This window comes from Trachymyrmex septentrionalis, unplaced genomic scaffold (assembly GCF_001594115.1).
Source record: "Trachymyrmex septentrionalis isolate Tsep2-gDNA-1 unplaced genomic scaffold, Tsep1.0 scaffold62, whole genome shotgun sequence".
Classification (NCBI taxonomy): domain Eukaryota; kingdom Metazoa; phylum Arthropoda; class Insecta; order Hymenoptera; family Formicidae; genus Trachymyrmex; species Trachymyrmex septentrionalis.
Genome location: NW_017305800.1, coordinates 352,263 through 364,665, shown reverse-complemented (window position 1 = coordinate 364,665; position 12,403 = coordinate 352,263). Strand labels below are relative to the sequence as shown.

General features: G+C 33.9%; 1 protein-coding gene across 5 annotated transcripts in view; it reads right to left on the bottom strand.

Moving 5' to 3' along the window:
* LOC108752918 (serine-rich adhesin for platelets-like) overlaps positions 1-8,932 on the bottom strand; it is a 47,942-nt gene extending 39,010 nt beyond the window's left edge. For 3 of the 5 annotated variants that reach the window (XM_018494139.1, XM_018494138.1, XM_018494135.1), the window contains exons 1-2: positions 8,468-8,932; positions 5,933-7,090 (exon numbers count right to left, since the gene is read on the bottom strand). In XM_018494139.1, coding sequence (XP_018349641.1) covers positions 5,933-6,876 — 944 coding nt within the window. In that variant the 5' untranslated portion in view covers positions 6,877-7,090; positions 8,468-8,932. Of the gene's footprint in view, positions 1-5,932; positions 7,091-8,001; positions 8,397-8,467 lie in introns of those variants that run through there. The other 2 variants (XM_018494136.1, XM_018494137.1) reach the window with 2 other exon arrangements.
* Positions 8,933-12,403: the final 3,471 nt, after the last annotated feature.

Genomic DNA, 12,403 nt, shown 5'->3' with positions numbered 1-12,403 from the left:
TAGCCGATAAGATTTGTTCGAATCGATCAATAGTATATTTTAAATAAACGAAAGTAAAATTAGAATTTTTAATAATGTACGAAATAATAGTTAGTTGGTTTTATATCTATCTTCTCCTAGAGAATTTTTAAAGTCTACGCCTATGGCCTACTCCAAACACTCAACATTAGAAACAATGGTTACAAATAGATAGGTACCTAAGGATATGGGTACCATAGAATTCTGATAGAATAAACAAGAAAGAAAATAGAAAATGACTTTCGATTTTAACTATTTTCCATTTTCGATTATTACAGATAAATTCAATGTTTTACAAAAAGCAAGACACACACAGATATTCTATTTCATACTTTAAAATTATATACTATTTCTTTTAATATTGCATATAGGTAATATTTTTGCGCTTAAAAGTAAAATTTTTATTTCGAAAAAATCCAATAGAATTTTCTACTTAAAAATTTTATAACAATAAAAGTGAAATAAAGATCAAATTCGACACTAAGACTCCTATTAATTTAAATAATACTAAAGAACGCCTAATTCAAACAATAAATATAACAATAAAAAAAAAACAGTCGTTTATCATTCGGATAAGCACATCGAATTTCTTAAATTTATTTTATGCGCAGTCTATTCTTGTGATTAGTTTTATAGAAAGACTCGAGTCTGCAGACAGACTACCGCCAGTCGAAAAATGCAAGGTCAAATGACCTTGAAGGTGATAGAAACACTTTTCTCATAGCAGGAGAAAAGAGTGCGAGGCAGAAGTCTTTCTCCTCTCTTCCGCTATAGCGGTACCATTACGCACACTCTTTTGAACGTCCACATATAAAGAGAAGCATACGGCTGTGCGTGTGTTCATATGAAAAGGGGACGCACGCTATACGAAAACACATAGTCATCATTCCCATCACCGACATGTGGCTGTGGTCCTTCCTTGCCGAGAAACTTGTGAACAAAGACTTTTCCTTTTTCTTCAAGGTCTTTCTTTGAGTGCTCGACTGCTTGCCGCAAATTCCGTCAAATATGGATTTGAACACGAGAAATGTAGAAGTAAGAAAGTCCTTGGATTCGTTCGGTGGATTCCGTTCTTTTCTTTTATATCATAATGTCCAGGCGAAAAATTTTTTTGAACATAATAAATATCAAGAAATAGAAAGTAATTTTATTGTTACCTACGTAATATTTATATCGATATTAATAAAAAGCAACCATTAGCCTTTACTTTCAGCGCTTTGCCATACCTGACCATGCAAGTTTTAGATGGCATAATTTCCTAGCTTTAAGTGATTATAATACAAAAACTATTATAGCCTCGACATTTTGGTATTAGAATTTAATCTCTTCGAATAAAAATAACTTCGAAAATCTGCCATTAGCAGGTGATGCGTTAGGTCTGAAATATCCTGTATATGTGCACTTTTAATCTGTCATTAAGCTAAGATCTCTTAAGAGAATTCTAAAGTGAAGCCCGAATTCCAACAAAGTTACCAGAGGTCACCGTTTTTCCAATCGCATCGACATATCTTCATCTTCATATCTACCACCACACGAATATCTCACGCAACCATACGATATACGCAGTCGCACGTTCGTATCAATTTTTGTATAACAAATTCGTCGTGATAGAGCGTCTAAATCTAATTTTAAGAACTCAACGTTATTTATTCATGTAAACTACGTGTCTGTGGAAATTACTATTTCATAAGTACAGGTCGCAAAACTTTCGTATCAAGCAAATGTTGTCACGATTTAACAGCTTGAGACGTCATGTTACACTAAGAAATGATAAAAAAATCTATCAATTTCAAAATTTTTCGTCATTCTCAGCATAAATGCATAATCTCAGCATAATCCCCACCTCACAGACGCATATTAATGTATATACTTTAATCTTGGAAAAGGATTTTCTCTGAAAGAGAAAAAAGTATATGTTATACAAAAATTATATAATTTAGCCGTTAGGTAACAGACGACGTTAGGATTCCCTTAAGCTCAACTTAAGTTAATGAAATACTTTTCTCGCCAATAAAGCGTGTGATGCTACTGTTGAGAAGCGTTTATGAGAAAATGTTAAATATCGACGAATGCAGAAATAGAAAGACGCGCATAGAATAGGGCCGTGAAGTCGAAGGGCTGGATAAATCGAGCCCTTCAAATCGGTACCGGAGTGGTTGGTCTCCGGCAAGCGATGACTGCACGTAACGACCCTAGCGGTACCGTTTCTATGGTACCGTTCGTGGGGATTAACGCCCCTCTTGCGCGTCGCAGGAGCTCTACTTTCATCCGACAGCGGCGGTGGCTGGCTGTTGCTGTCGCTGCTGCTGCTGCTGCTGCTGCTGCTGCTGCCTTCGCCGCCGCCGCTGCGGGGTGAGACCAGCCTTGGCCTGGGACCATGGAAACTGGATAGCCTTCTCCGTGAAGCACGCGCGCGCATATACATATTGGTCGATCGCGTATTATAATTATCTCAAGTCTCGGTTACGTGGCACTCCAAGAGGCACTCGGAAAAACGCTTGTCGATCCATCGTTCAAAGAATAAATCGCGTATGGCGTATGACTCTTCTAGAAGTTATCTTGGATAACAGTATTCAGTTACCCATAAAGCTAATAAAATATCATCAATATAAAAATTCTATGGAACGTTTTTAATATGATAAGAGAGAGAATCAAGAAGAAGGTGGCAAGCATATAAAAAAAAAAAAAACCAGTTTTCAGAAGAATGCGTTTTATATATAAATATAGAAACGCGCTTTAGATAAAACGGTTCTTTCTAAATAGCTTTATGAAACTTTCGAAATTCAATCAGTGAATCATTGCGAAGTAGTAAAGAGAAGTGTTTATAATAAAACGATAAAAGGCAACGGTAAAATTTTATCAATAGTAACGACACGATATGTACATATCTAGATGCCAGATGAAGAAAAGCCACTTTATTTAATTTTAAATATATATTTAAGAAAGTCAATATAGATAATAGATAGACAGTCAATAGATAATAATTCTAAATCCTAGTAAATAATATTTGTATACTTATGCATTATTTTAGAAAGTTTGAGAAAAGTAAAATCCCCTTCGTTCAACAAATACTTTACCATGTCTTTCAACATTCAAATTCTTTCGCAAGCAATATTTCGTAATCAATGGCGCACAGTTTAACATTCAGATGAATACGATCTCTTGTTTTGTGTAAAGAATTCGGATTTTGGATTTAAGTTTCTACAAAACAATTGAATCTGCTAAAGTAATAACACAAAAGCGATAAAACATTACGATTATTTTATGATTGTGTATCACAGGCTTGGTTCATGATTATGCCAATTGGCACTATATAAGCTGTTCGAGGAACTGTCTTATAATTTAATTTAGCAGAGTCATTTTCTTATATATCGATATAGAAGGCAACAATTCAAAACACCATAATGCATCACTTTCAATAGGAATTTTTCTTTTACGCCTTTGTACGATTTTATTATTTATTACTGTTGACTAGACAATTTTTTTCATAAAACGTATAAATATTATTTATTAGGATTTAGAATTATTATCTATTGTCTATCTATTATCTATTGACTTTCCTAAATATATATTTGAAATTAAATAAAGCCGCTTTTCTTCGACATCTATATATGTACAACTTTCAAAAATAATGCATAAGTATACTAAGAAAAAGAACAAAATTTATGGGGTAGAGGATTCTGTTGAGTTTTCCCCCGGAATAGAACACAACTAAACTATAAAATGCCTATATAAAAAAGATACAATATATAACATTTTAGAATATAAAGTAGAATCTTACTATTATAAAGATACTTTTGTAAAGTATTAAATTTATAGCTTTAAGAATCAAAAATAGACACTAATAAAAATCTAAAATTATTTTCAGTTTTTATTCTCATTCATTCTACCAAGTTTTCGGTATATTAGAAATGTTCAATTACTACTTATTATTGTGGATACATGTATGTAGTAACAAAAGTGTATAATTATAGAGGAGATCAGATAAATTTAATCCAGGAAGTTGTTTATTGCGTACGCAAGAGCTTTTGACTGACTCAGGTGCAATGCTATATATTTTTTGTCAATGTATCGATGTGTAAACACAAAGATCGAGGTAACGTCTTGATAGCGATAACATCTTCATAGATGCAGTACTGCTCAACTGCGAGGTTACGCCTGGCGTCATCAACAGCATATTGTCGCTGTTTAACCTTCGTGTCATCGAAGCATTGATACCGTGACTACGGTAACTGACAAAATTACTTATTTTCCCGTCTGTTCGAATGATATCTTCTGCAGGCACTAAGTATATATTTTTTTAGGAGAAAAACACATTTCACATGTTTGTGTTCAAAAATAGATGTTCTCCAACGGACAACTCAATGGTACTAATAAAAAGTATTACACCCAGAAATAAATTTCTTCGATTCAAAGAAATGTTTCTTTGCTATACGGTTAAAGAAAAAAATTTCTTTAATTTGAACATTATTTTCATTTTTTTTATTTAAATATTATTTTCTGAAATCAAATAAAAAAACTTATTTGATTTAAAGAAATTATGTTCAAATCAAAGAAATTTTTTTTAACCGTATAGCAAAGAAATATTTCTTTGAATCGAAGAAACCTTTCTTTGAATGTATAACTTTACAGCAGAATTATCATTTCTTTGTTTCAAGAGAATTATTGTAACTTTCTTCTTAAATGTTTATTAATTACGACAGTTAAAATAGTGGAAAACAAAAAAAAAATTCATACAAAATGAACGACGTATCTTTTTGAAATATATTACTATTAAAATAGTAAAAAAACAATTTAATGAATGCAGATGATAGAAAGTTTTTCTTCGAAAGATATATAAGTGAATTTTCCAAATTTATGATATAATTTCTGATGTAATTAAATTTTTCAAATTATAACACAATTTTAAATTTAAAACACACAATGGAAAATAAGAGAGAAACAATTCCATTAAAGTAACAGGTGTAACTAATTTTAAATACACTTGTACTTCCAAATAATTTTAAAACTTTCAAAAAAAAAATTAGTGAACCTTATTTGTCACAAAAAAACGTATAATTGAACTGATTAATTTCCTTTTAATGTGGTTTAGATGATAAATAAAAGACAAGAACGTGGAAAAAGGGTGAGATATTTGTGACAGAAATACGGAAAATGGATATACCACGCACACTATCTTGTAGATAAACGGAGATTGAAGAAGGAGAGGACGCGTTGCAGAAATAGTCATCCTGTTATCGACACCACCGTTTGCTTATCGTTCCACGGTCAATATTTCGCTCCCTCCGGCTTCTTTTTTTCTACAACGTCTTCACCTCACCTCTCTTTCTCTATCCCGATTCTCGACGTAGTTAGCGTGCGTTTGCGCGTCCGTTAGTAAGCTCGCCACTTATTCCAACTTTATCAGCCGATAACGCCAATATCTCGGCCACCATCAAACAGTGATTACAGGGAAAGGAAGTATTATTCGCTATATTGCAGAAATATTTTCTTATGTACAAAATTATAGCACAGCCGATTATTAACGTGTCCCCGATGGTGTCAAAATTGCGCGAATTCTCGTAATGTTTCGAAACGAAAAAAAATCAATATCAAAATATGAATTTAAAAAATCATTTATAATCGAATTCTTCTGAATTTTTAGAAATTCTATCGTGCAAATAATATTAAGAAAATATATATGATATCTCTTTATAAAGTATTGATATTTTATTAAGAAACTTTTTTGCGAGAGATGTTTAGAGAACGATTATTTAACTTTTATTTAGCTTGAGAAATAAGGACGATTGGAAGTACAATAATTATTAAAGAAGATGTTTTAGTCGAGAAATATTTCGTTACCTTCTACTCTTTCATTCTCGATTTTGGTTAACGCGATTAGTAATCAATAATTAATTAAACATATGGTACTCACCACTTAATACTCTTCTTTATAATGTTGTTAACTACTATCTTCAACGATTTTTTGGGTGATATGAAAGGTGGAGTGACAGTAGACATCTTTCGTTTCTCTGCCTCGCTCGTCGTGTTCTCTTCATACATCTTAAATTTACTTTTTTCGACAATGATACCCTCCTTGTTGGCGTTTACCACCGAGTTTTTGACCCATTCTACTATGTGATCCGCGCGATCAGTTGATAATGCAGAATCGTTAGCAAGCTGTTCTTCAATAAGTTCGCCAAACGCGGTCGGTGAATGAACAATTCCGATGTTTGACCTCTCTTCCGTTTTGTTCGAGGATCCTCTCGAGTCATTTTTGTCTTCTGCGGCCGGAAAAGTAATACATTCCTTCGCAGTGTCAGCGGTATCATCTTTCGAAACATCTTCCTTCCTTACCGTTTGTTGATTTTTTTCATTATTCTCTTCGTCATTGTTTTCCGTATCATTAGCGCATCGAAGTATCTCCATCGCCAAATCTCCATGAACAACTTTTATGATCTCATTTAAGCTACTCTGTAGGGTGGTAGCATAAATAGTGTCATCCATCTTTGCTTCTGTAGAACTAGGTTCATTGGAATTGCTATCTTTGGTTTCAAATTTATTAGTTTCGGAATATTTATTAATCTCAGACTCGGTAGTCCCGGATTCGATCTTCTTGAGATTAGTTTCCTCTTTCAAATCCCCATTACAATCGGTTTTAGAAGTATTTTGCTGTTCGGAGTTATGCAAATCCGTATCTTCGATTTTCTCTTTTTCAGCAGTAGCATCTAAAGCTTGTTTAGAAGAAGATGGTTCGTCGATGTTTATTTGTTCATGATTTTCCTTATCAAAGGAAACTATTCTGTCGTCTGCTGTAGAAATTTCTGACATGTTGTTTTCTATTGATTTATTAATATTTTCCTCTATATTTTCTGCCATTGTTATTAAATATTCTTAAAAATCAATTTCTCTCAGAATCCAACATTTTGATTTCAATGATGAATGGTGATCTTTTAGTATTTTAGAAGATACGTTGTTACCATCTGAGTCTTTTTGGCCATCTCTCTCTTTCTCTATCTTTCTCTCTTTCTTTCTTGCGTGGAAAATATCCTCTTATATTCTTCACAATTTCCTCTTCCTCTTTGATTTGTTCCTAAAATAATAAAACAAAATAAATATTTTAAAATTATTATTTACAAAATATACATACTTAAAATAAGATTATAATTTTATTTTTAATTATCACATATATATTGGTATTATTATTATATATTATAGTGTCAACATAATTTTAATATATATATATATTATTATAAAAATATTACACAATATGACTCATTTACTATAACATAAAAATTTACATAACATAAAATTATTATTTCTTAATTCCTTATAAAAAAGGAATATAAACATAAAAAAAAAGAAAAAACATTTTAAAGATACATACTTTTATTCTTCGACAATCATTCACTTCTTATATAAAAATTGCATTTCAAAATGAATATTACAAAATTTTAATGATTCAAAATATCAAACTTATTTTCGAAAAACGTTTTTTTTTTATTATTCTTGTAATAAATAATATATCTCTCAGTAATAATTCCGAGGGTAATTCTCGTCGACAAGAAAAATTCCTACATCGTCGAGCGAGTATTGTGAGGTTAGGAAGAGCCGTGTATTATGCAAGACACAATTTACCGCTTAATTTCATGTAAATGCAAATGTTACTTCTCATTTTCGCATGAAGTTAGCCGTATATGGATTCTCTGTCTTTCCCCCCAGCCCCGCCTTCGTACAATTGCGAACAATTGCGAATGCAATAATTATCGCGCAACGACATTCCAACATTCAACAACTACGCATGACCCTTTAATAAGCATCCATAACATGTTTTAATAGACTATTGTAAATAATTCTTGCGTGAATTCCATCGAGATCCTCAAATACATATGTTTCTGCACAAATGATATCTTAGACAGATTGTCACCATTTCCACGGTGAAGGACAATAGCTTTCTTTTGATTCGTATTTACTCAAAAATACATGGAAATTCCAAGGACTTACATTTGTAAGGCTGCCGATGAATTATATATATATATTCTTCTGTCACTTTTATGCGAGTTAAGGATATTGTCGAACTCTAATGTGACTTTTTTCTACCTGAAATCTACAGAGTCTACAGGTCGTAAGATTTAATCTCCCACAGAGCTTGTCCCATCGGGCTGTAATGAGACACTGATCTGACTTGACTTGATTCTCCTTTCTTAAATCGGAGTCTCACTTTGCGGTGTCGAGGTCGATCTCGGATTAACGTCGCGACGCGCCACGGACGTTTATTAAGATCGCTGGGCGAATTTCATCTTGCGGACTGAATTAACATATCGCAATCGCAGCCATCTGAGCCGTCGCGGAGCGCGCGAACGCCTAACCTCCGAGGTAACCGGCGTCAACGGGGCTCGCGGGACTCGAGACGCGCTGCTGCGCGAAGACGCAAGGGGGGGAAGTTGCAGCAAGATAAGATCCTACGTACCTCGCACTACTGCTCGGTAGAGAAGAAGTTGGTTCCTTGGAGCTGCGGAAGGAACTTGTGCGCGACGTATCAGCAGCTGACGTCGGCCGACTGCGTCCCCGCGTCCGTGGGAAACGGACGATGACGACAGCTCGGATTCGCGTTGGAAATGGCAGCGAAGCACAGCGGAACGAACGAACTATCGCCGGACTGTTCGCGACGGAACGACGTCGGACGTCGGACGTGGCGAGAGGGAGAAAGAGGGAGAGAGGGAGAAAGGGAGAGAGAGAGAGAGAGAGGGGGGGAAAGAGAGAGAGAGAAATGAAAGAGCGAGCGCAATTTCGACACGAAAAAAGATCCCGAAGAAACGCAAGAGCACGTAGAAACACAAACCCGCGTACCGGCGAGGATGGTGACCTTACTGAACTCTATCCAATCTAGAACCGCGAGGCGCTCACTGGCGCTTGCGAAACGTCACCCGAGAGAGACAACTTCAAGCGGTTATCGTTCTTTCTCTTTCTCGCGCGGTACAGTCCTTTGAGAAAGTTTAAGTCGCGTTTGGCGAAATATGCTCGGGATCGCGAAAATTGATTAAACTTTGACGGGGATTGTACAAAGCTTTCAATGCGCATGCTGTTCTCTTTCTCTCTCCTCCTCTCCCCTCTCTCTCTCTCTCTCTTTCTCTGCTGATTTTTCTGTTTGAAAATAATACGTGAGAGAGTACATTCCAGCATGAATAGGATTCATTGGGTGACTTATCAACTGCTGCTAACTGGAGCGAAATTGATCTTGTTACTTGAAATTTACGCAAATTCTACAACAGTTGGAACGAGATTGTTTCGATCATTTTGATCAGATCGAATTCTCATCTTTATATTATATTAATTAATATTTTTAATGTTTAATGTTTAACATTTTTTTATATTTAAATTTTAAATTTTTAAAATTCATATATATAAATTTACACTCGACGAAATTATAGAGGAACACACACACACACACAATCGATAGGTATATTTTTTATTCGATTTCCAATCTCAATTTATGTGTTTTTATCAAGAATTCCTTCGAATTGAGTATAAGTGTTCTTAAACTGAATTTAATATTAATATGTAAGATTACAAGAATACACAATAATGAGATCTGAAACTTTTAGAGAAATTTAATTATTGATCAATTAATAATAATAGATGATAATTATAATTATTTTTATAATAAGTATTAAAAGCACTGTTGCCCGATACTTGTAGTACTTAAAAAAAGTAATTAATTACTGTCTTACAATGTAATAAATTGGTATTAAATTTCTGTAAGGGAAGAGACTTACCGAAAATGGAACAGCAACAGCGTCTTTTTGATGAAGTTCATTTTCTGTAAAATCCGATACTTTAATGAAGTTTATTGAATGAAATTACTGATGAAATGACTGTATAGTTAAATTTATTTTTCCACAGAGTTTAGTTGCCACTTGTGTATAAATGGTTTTCGTTGTATCGTTCGCGATAATTATTGATGGATTTACACAATCATTTCGTGAAATATTTAATAAAATATTATTCGCATTCGATGTCTCGTTTTCGCAGCATGCTTCATTGATGATTTGCCGACATAACGATTGTTTTATTGTCACAGTAGTTTTCTATTCAAATTCGAGCTCGGTTTCGATTCCGAGGAAATTCTGGTTTGATTTTTATTGTTGTCAGGAAAATCATCAATGCATGGAACGATCGCGTAATGTGAATTCAATTCTTCGTTTCTGTGAATTTTCATGAATTTATGCAAATTTGTATGGATATCGCTACTATACTATACGTATAATGATGTTTGTTTTCGAGATCGATGAAACTGTCGTGTAACATGAAACGCGAGTTTATCTAAAATATCGTCCGTGTTCCATTTCGCGTTTAAAATCATCGATTCGACAATAATATAACGAAATAATACTGGTTGTTTTTATGAAACTTTTGTTGTATATATATGTCGTAAATTTGCCGGTAAATCGAAACTTGCTTAGGTAGAACACAAAATTGTAATAATATCGAAATTACATCAAGTAAGAATTATTCTATTTTGCACTTCAATAGAAAGATTACTATTATTTTAGAAAAAAAATCACAATCACATCAGTTATACTTATCTTATAGAAATTTAATATTAGTACTAGCCAATTAATCATTTACTTTGAGTATTACAAGTATCGTCTATGGTACTTTTAATACTCAAAATAAATAATTGATTGACTAGTCTAGTATTAAATTTCTATTAATTTTGATTCTATTATAATTTTGTGTTTTAAATCTAGGTGAAATCAAATACGAAACTTTAATAGAATTATGATAAAATCGAGATTTTCTTACAGAACTGGATTTGAAAAAAGATTGTATCAGATATCCATGCTTTGAATTAGAAGAATAATATAATAATTGAAGACATCGAACGCGTATTATCCTTGCGATTATCAGCAAAAACGTTGAAAATAGCGATAAATTAAGGTAAATGGCAGCGATAATCAGTCTAATTATCGTTTCTGATTGTATAGTGATATTTAGCAAAGCGTTACTTAGCATGCGCTTGCGAAAAGTCGATTTGGAAAAAACCTCGGGATGAGGAGAGACAACGCTCGAGATAATTTTATAGGAGAAACACGACATTGCGGTGTTCTCGTATATTTACAGATTATTTGTAATTCATAATCAATAGTAATCATATATCTATATATATAATATGTATATATCAACAAAATAATATTTTAGTCATTTTTACGTCGCTAATAAAATCTAAAGGCTAAACAGTCACAGGGTCTCGATCATCTAAAGTTGGTGACGTCTGCGTAGCCGCGGAATTATCATCACGTCCGCTTCTCTCTACCTAACAATAAATAAACAAACAAATACAAAATTTATACATTCCGCGCGCATTACTGCGCTAGTGAGGGTAATAATGATTAATATCATATGCCACAGTCGCAGTTAACGAGATAATCTCATAATCTTTTCATGCTCTGTAAATCAAGAATTAATTATATACGTCGCATTATAATATGTCATTAGCACCGTCTGGATTCAGATATGGAAAAATTAATGAAGCGTAAATTGATTAGAATGTCTAAAGAGAATTTTCTCCCGCAACTGACATTCACGTAATCCTTAAATCCTTATAAATTTTCCAAGCGCTAAAAGCCCTGAGACAATTGAAAGCACTAGCAACAGGAACAGGGAATAACAAATTGCAACACCTATCCAGAAACTGTGTATTTTCGTACACACGATTTTTGACAGACCTGTTATTTCCTGTATCTATTGCTTTCAATTGTGCTTTTCAATTGTGTTTCAAGGTTTAAAAGATATCATTTTCTCTAAAAACGCGTTAAGAACTCTCGAAGAAAGATGAAGAAGAAACATTGTTTTTATATATTATAACGCATAAAAATCTCTCGCGCTGCCGTACGTCGGTTATATGAGTTAATATAATCGGATTTTATATTAAATCAACCTTGACCCCAGGCTTCCGCAATTAAAACTTCCATTCTAATTGGGAACGAGGTAAGGGAGTAATTGCAGCCGACTGCGTCGCGCGTTCGAAGCAATTTTTTTTTTTTTACTACCAGCAAGTCTTATTCTCGCTGATAGTCCTTTGCATGGCAGCGCGGTATCGCCATACGAATGGCGAAACGGGGACAGAACAGTCGTTGTCTTTGCTTTTAACCGCGGTGTAATACTACGCAGTCTGTTGTCGTCGACCGGTTGTAGGTGTGTTAAAATTGCGGCTTCTTAACGGGGTCACGCCGCGGACACGCTAATAACCACGTATATTTCCGTTGAAATTAGAACGACCGATGCACCGCTGGATGATCGCCTCTGCGTTATCTGCGACCGTAGTAAATTGGACACAAAATTGCATCGTTTCTCTATCTCGCACAAACGGCTGCTGTTAGCAATATTTCAGCTCCGATTAAAC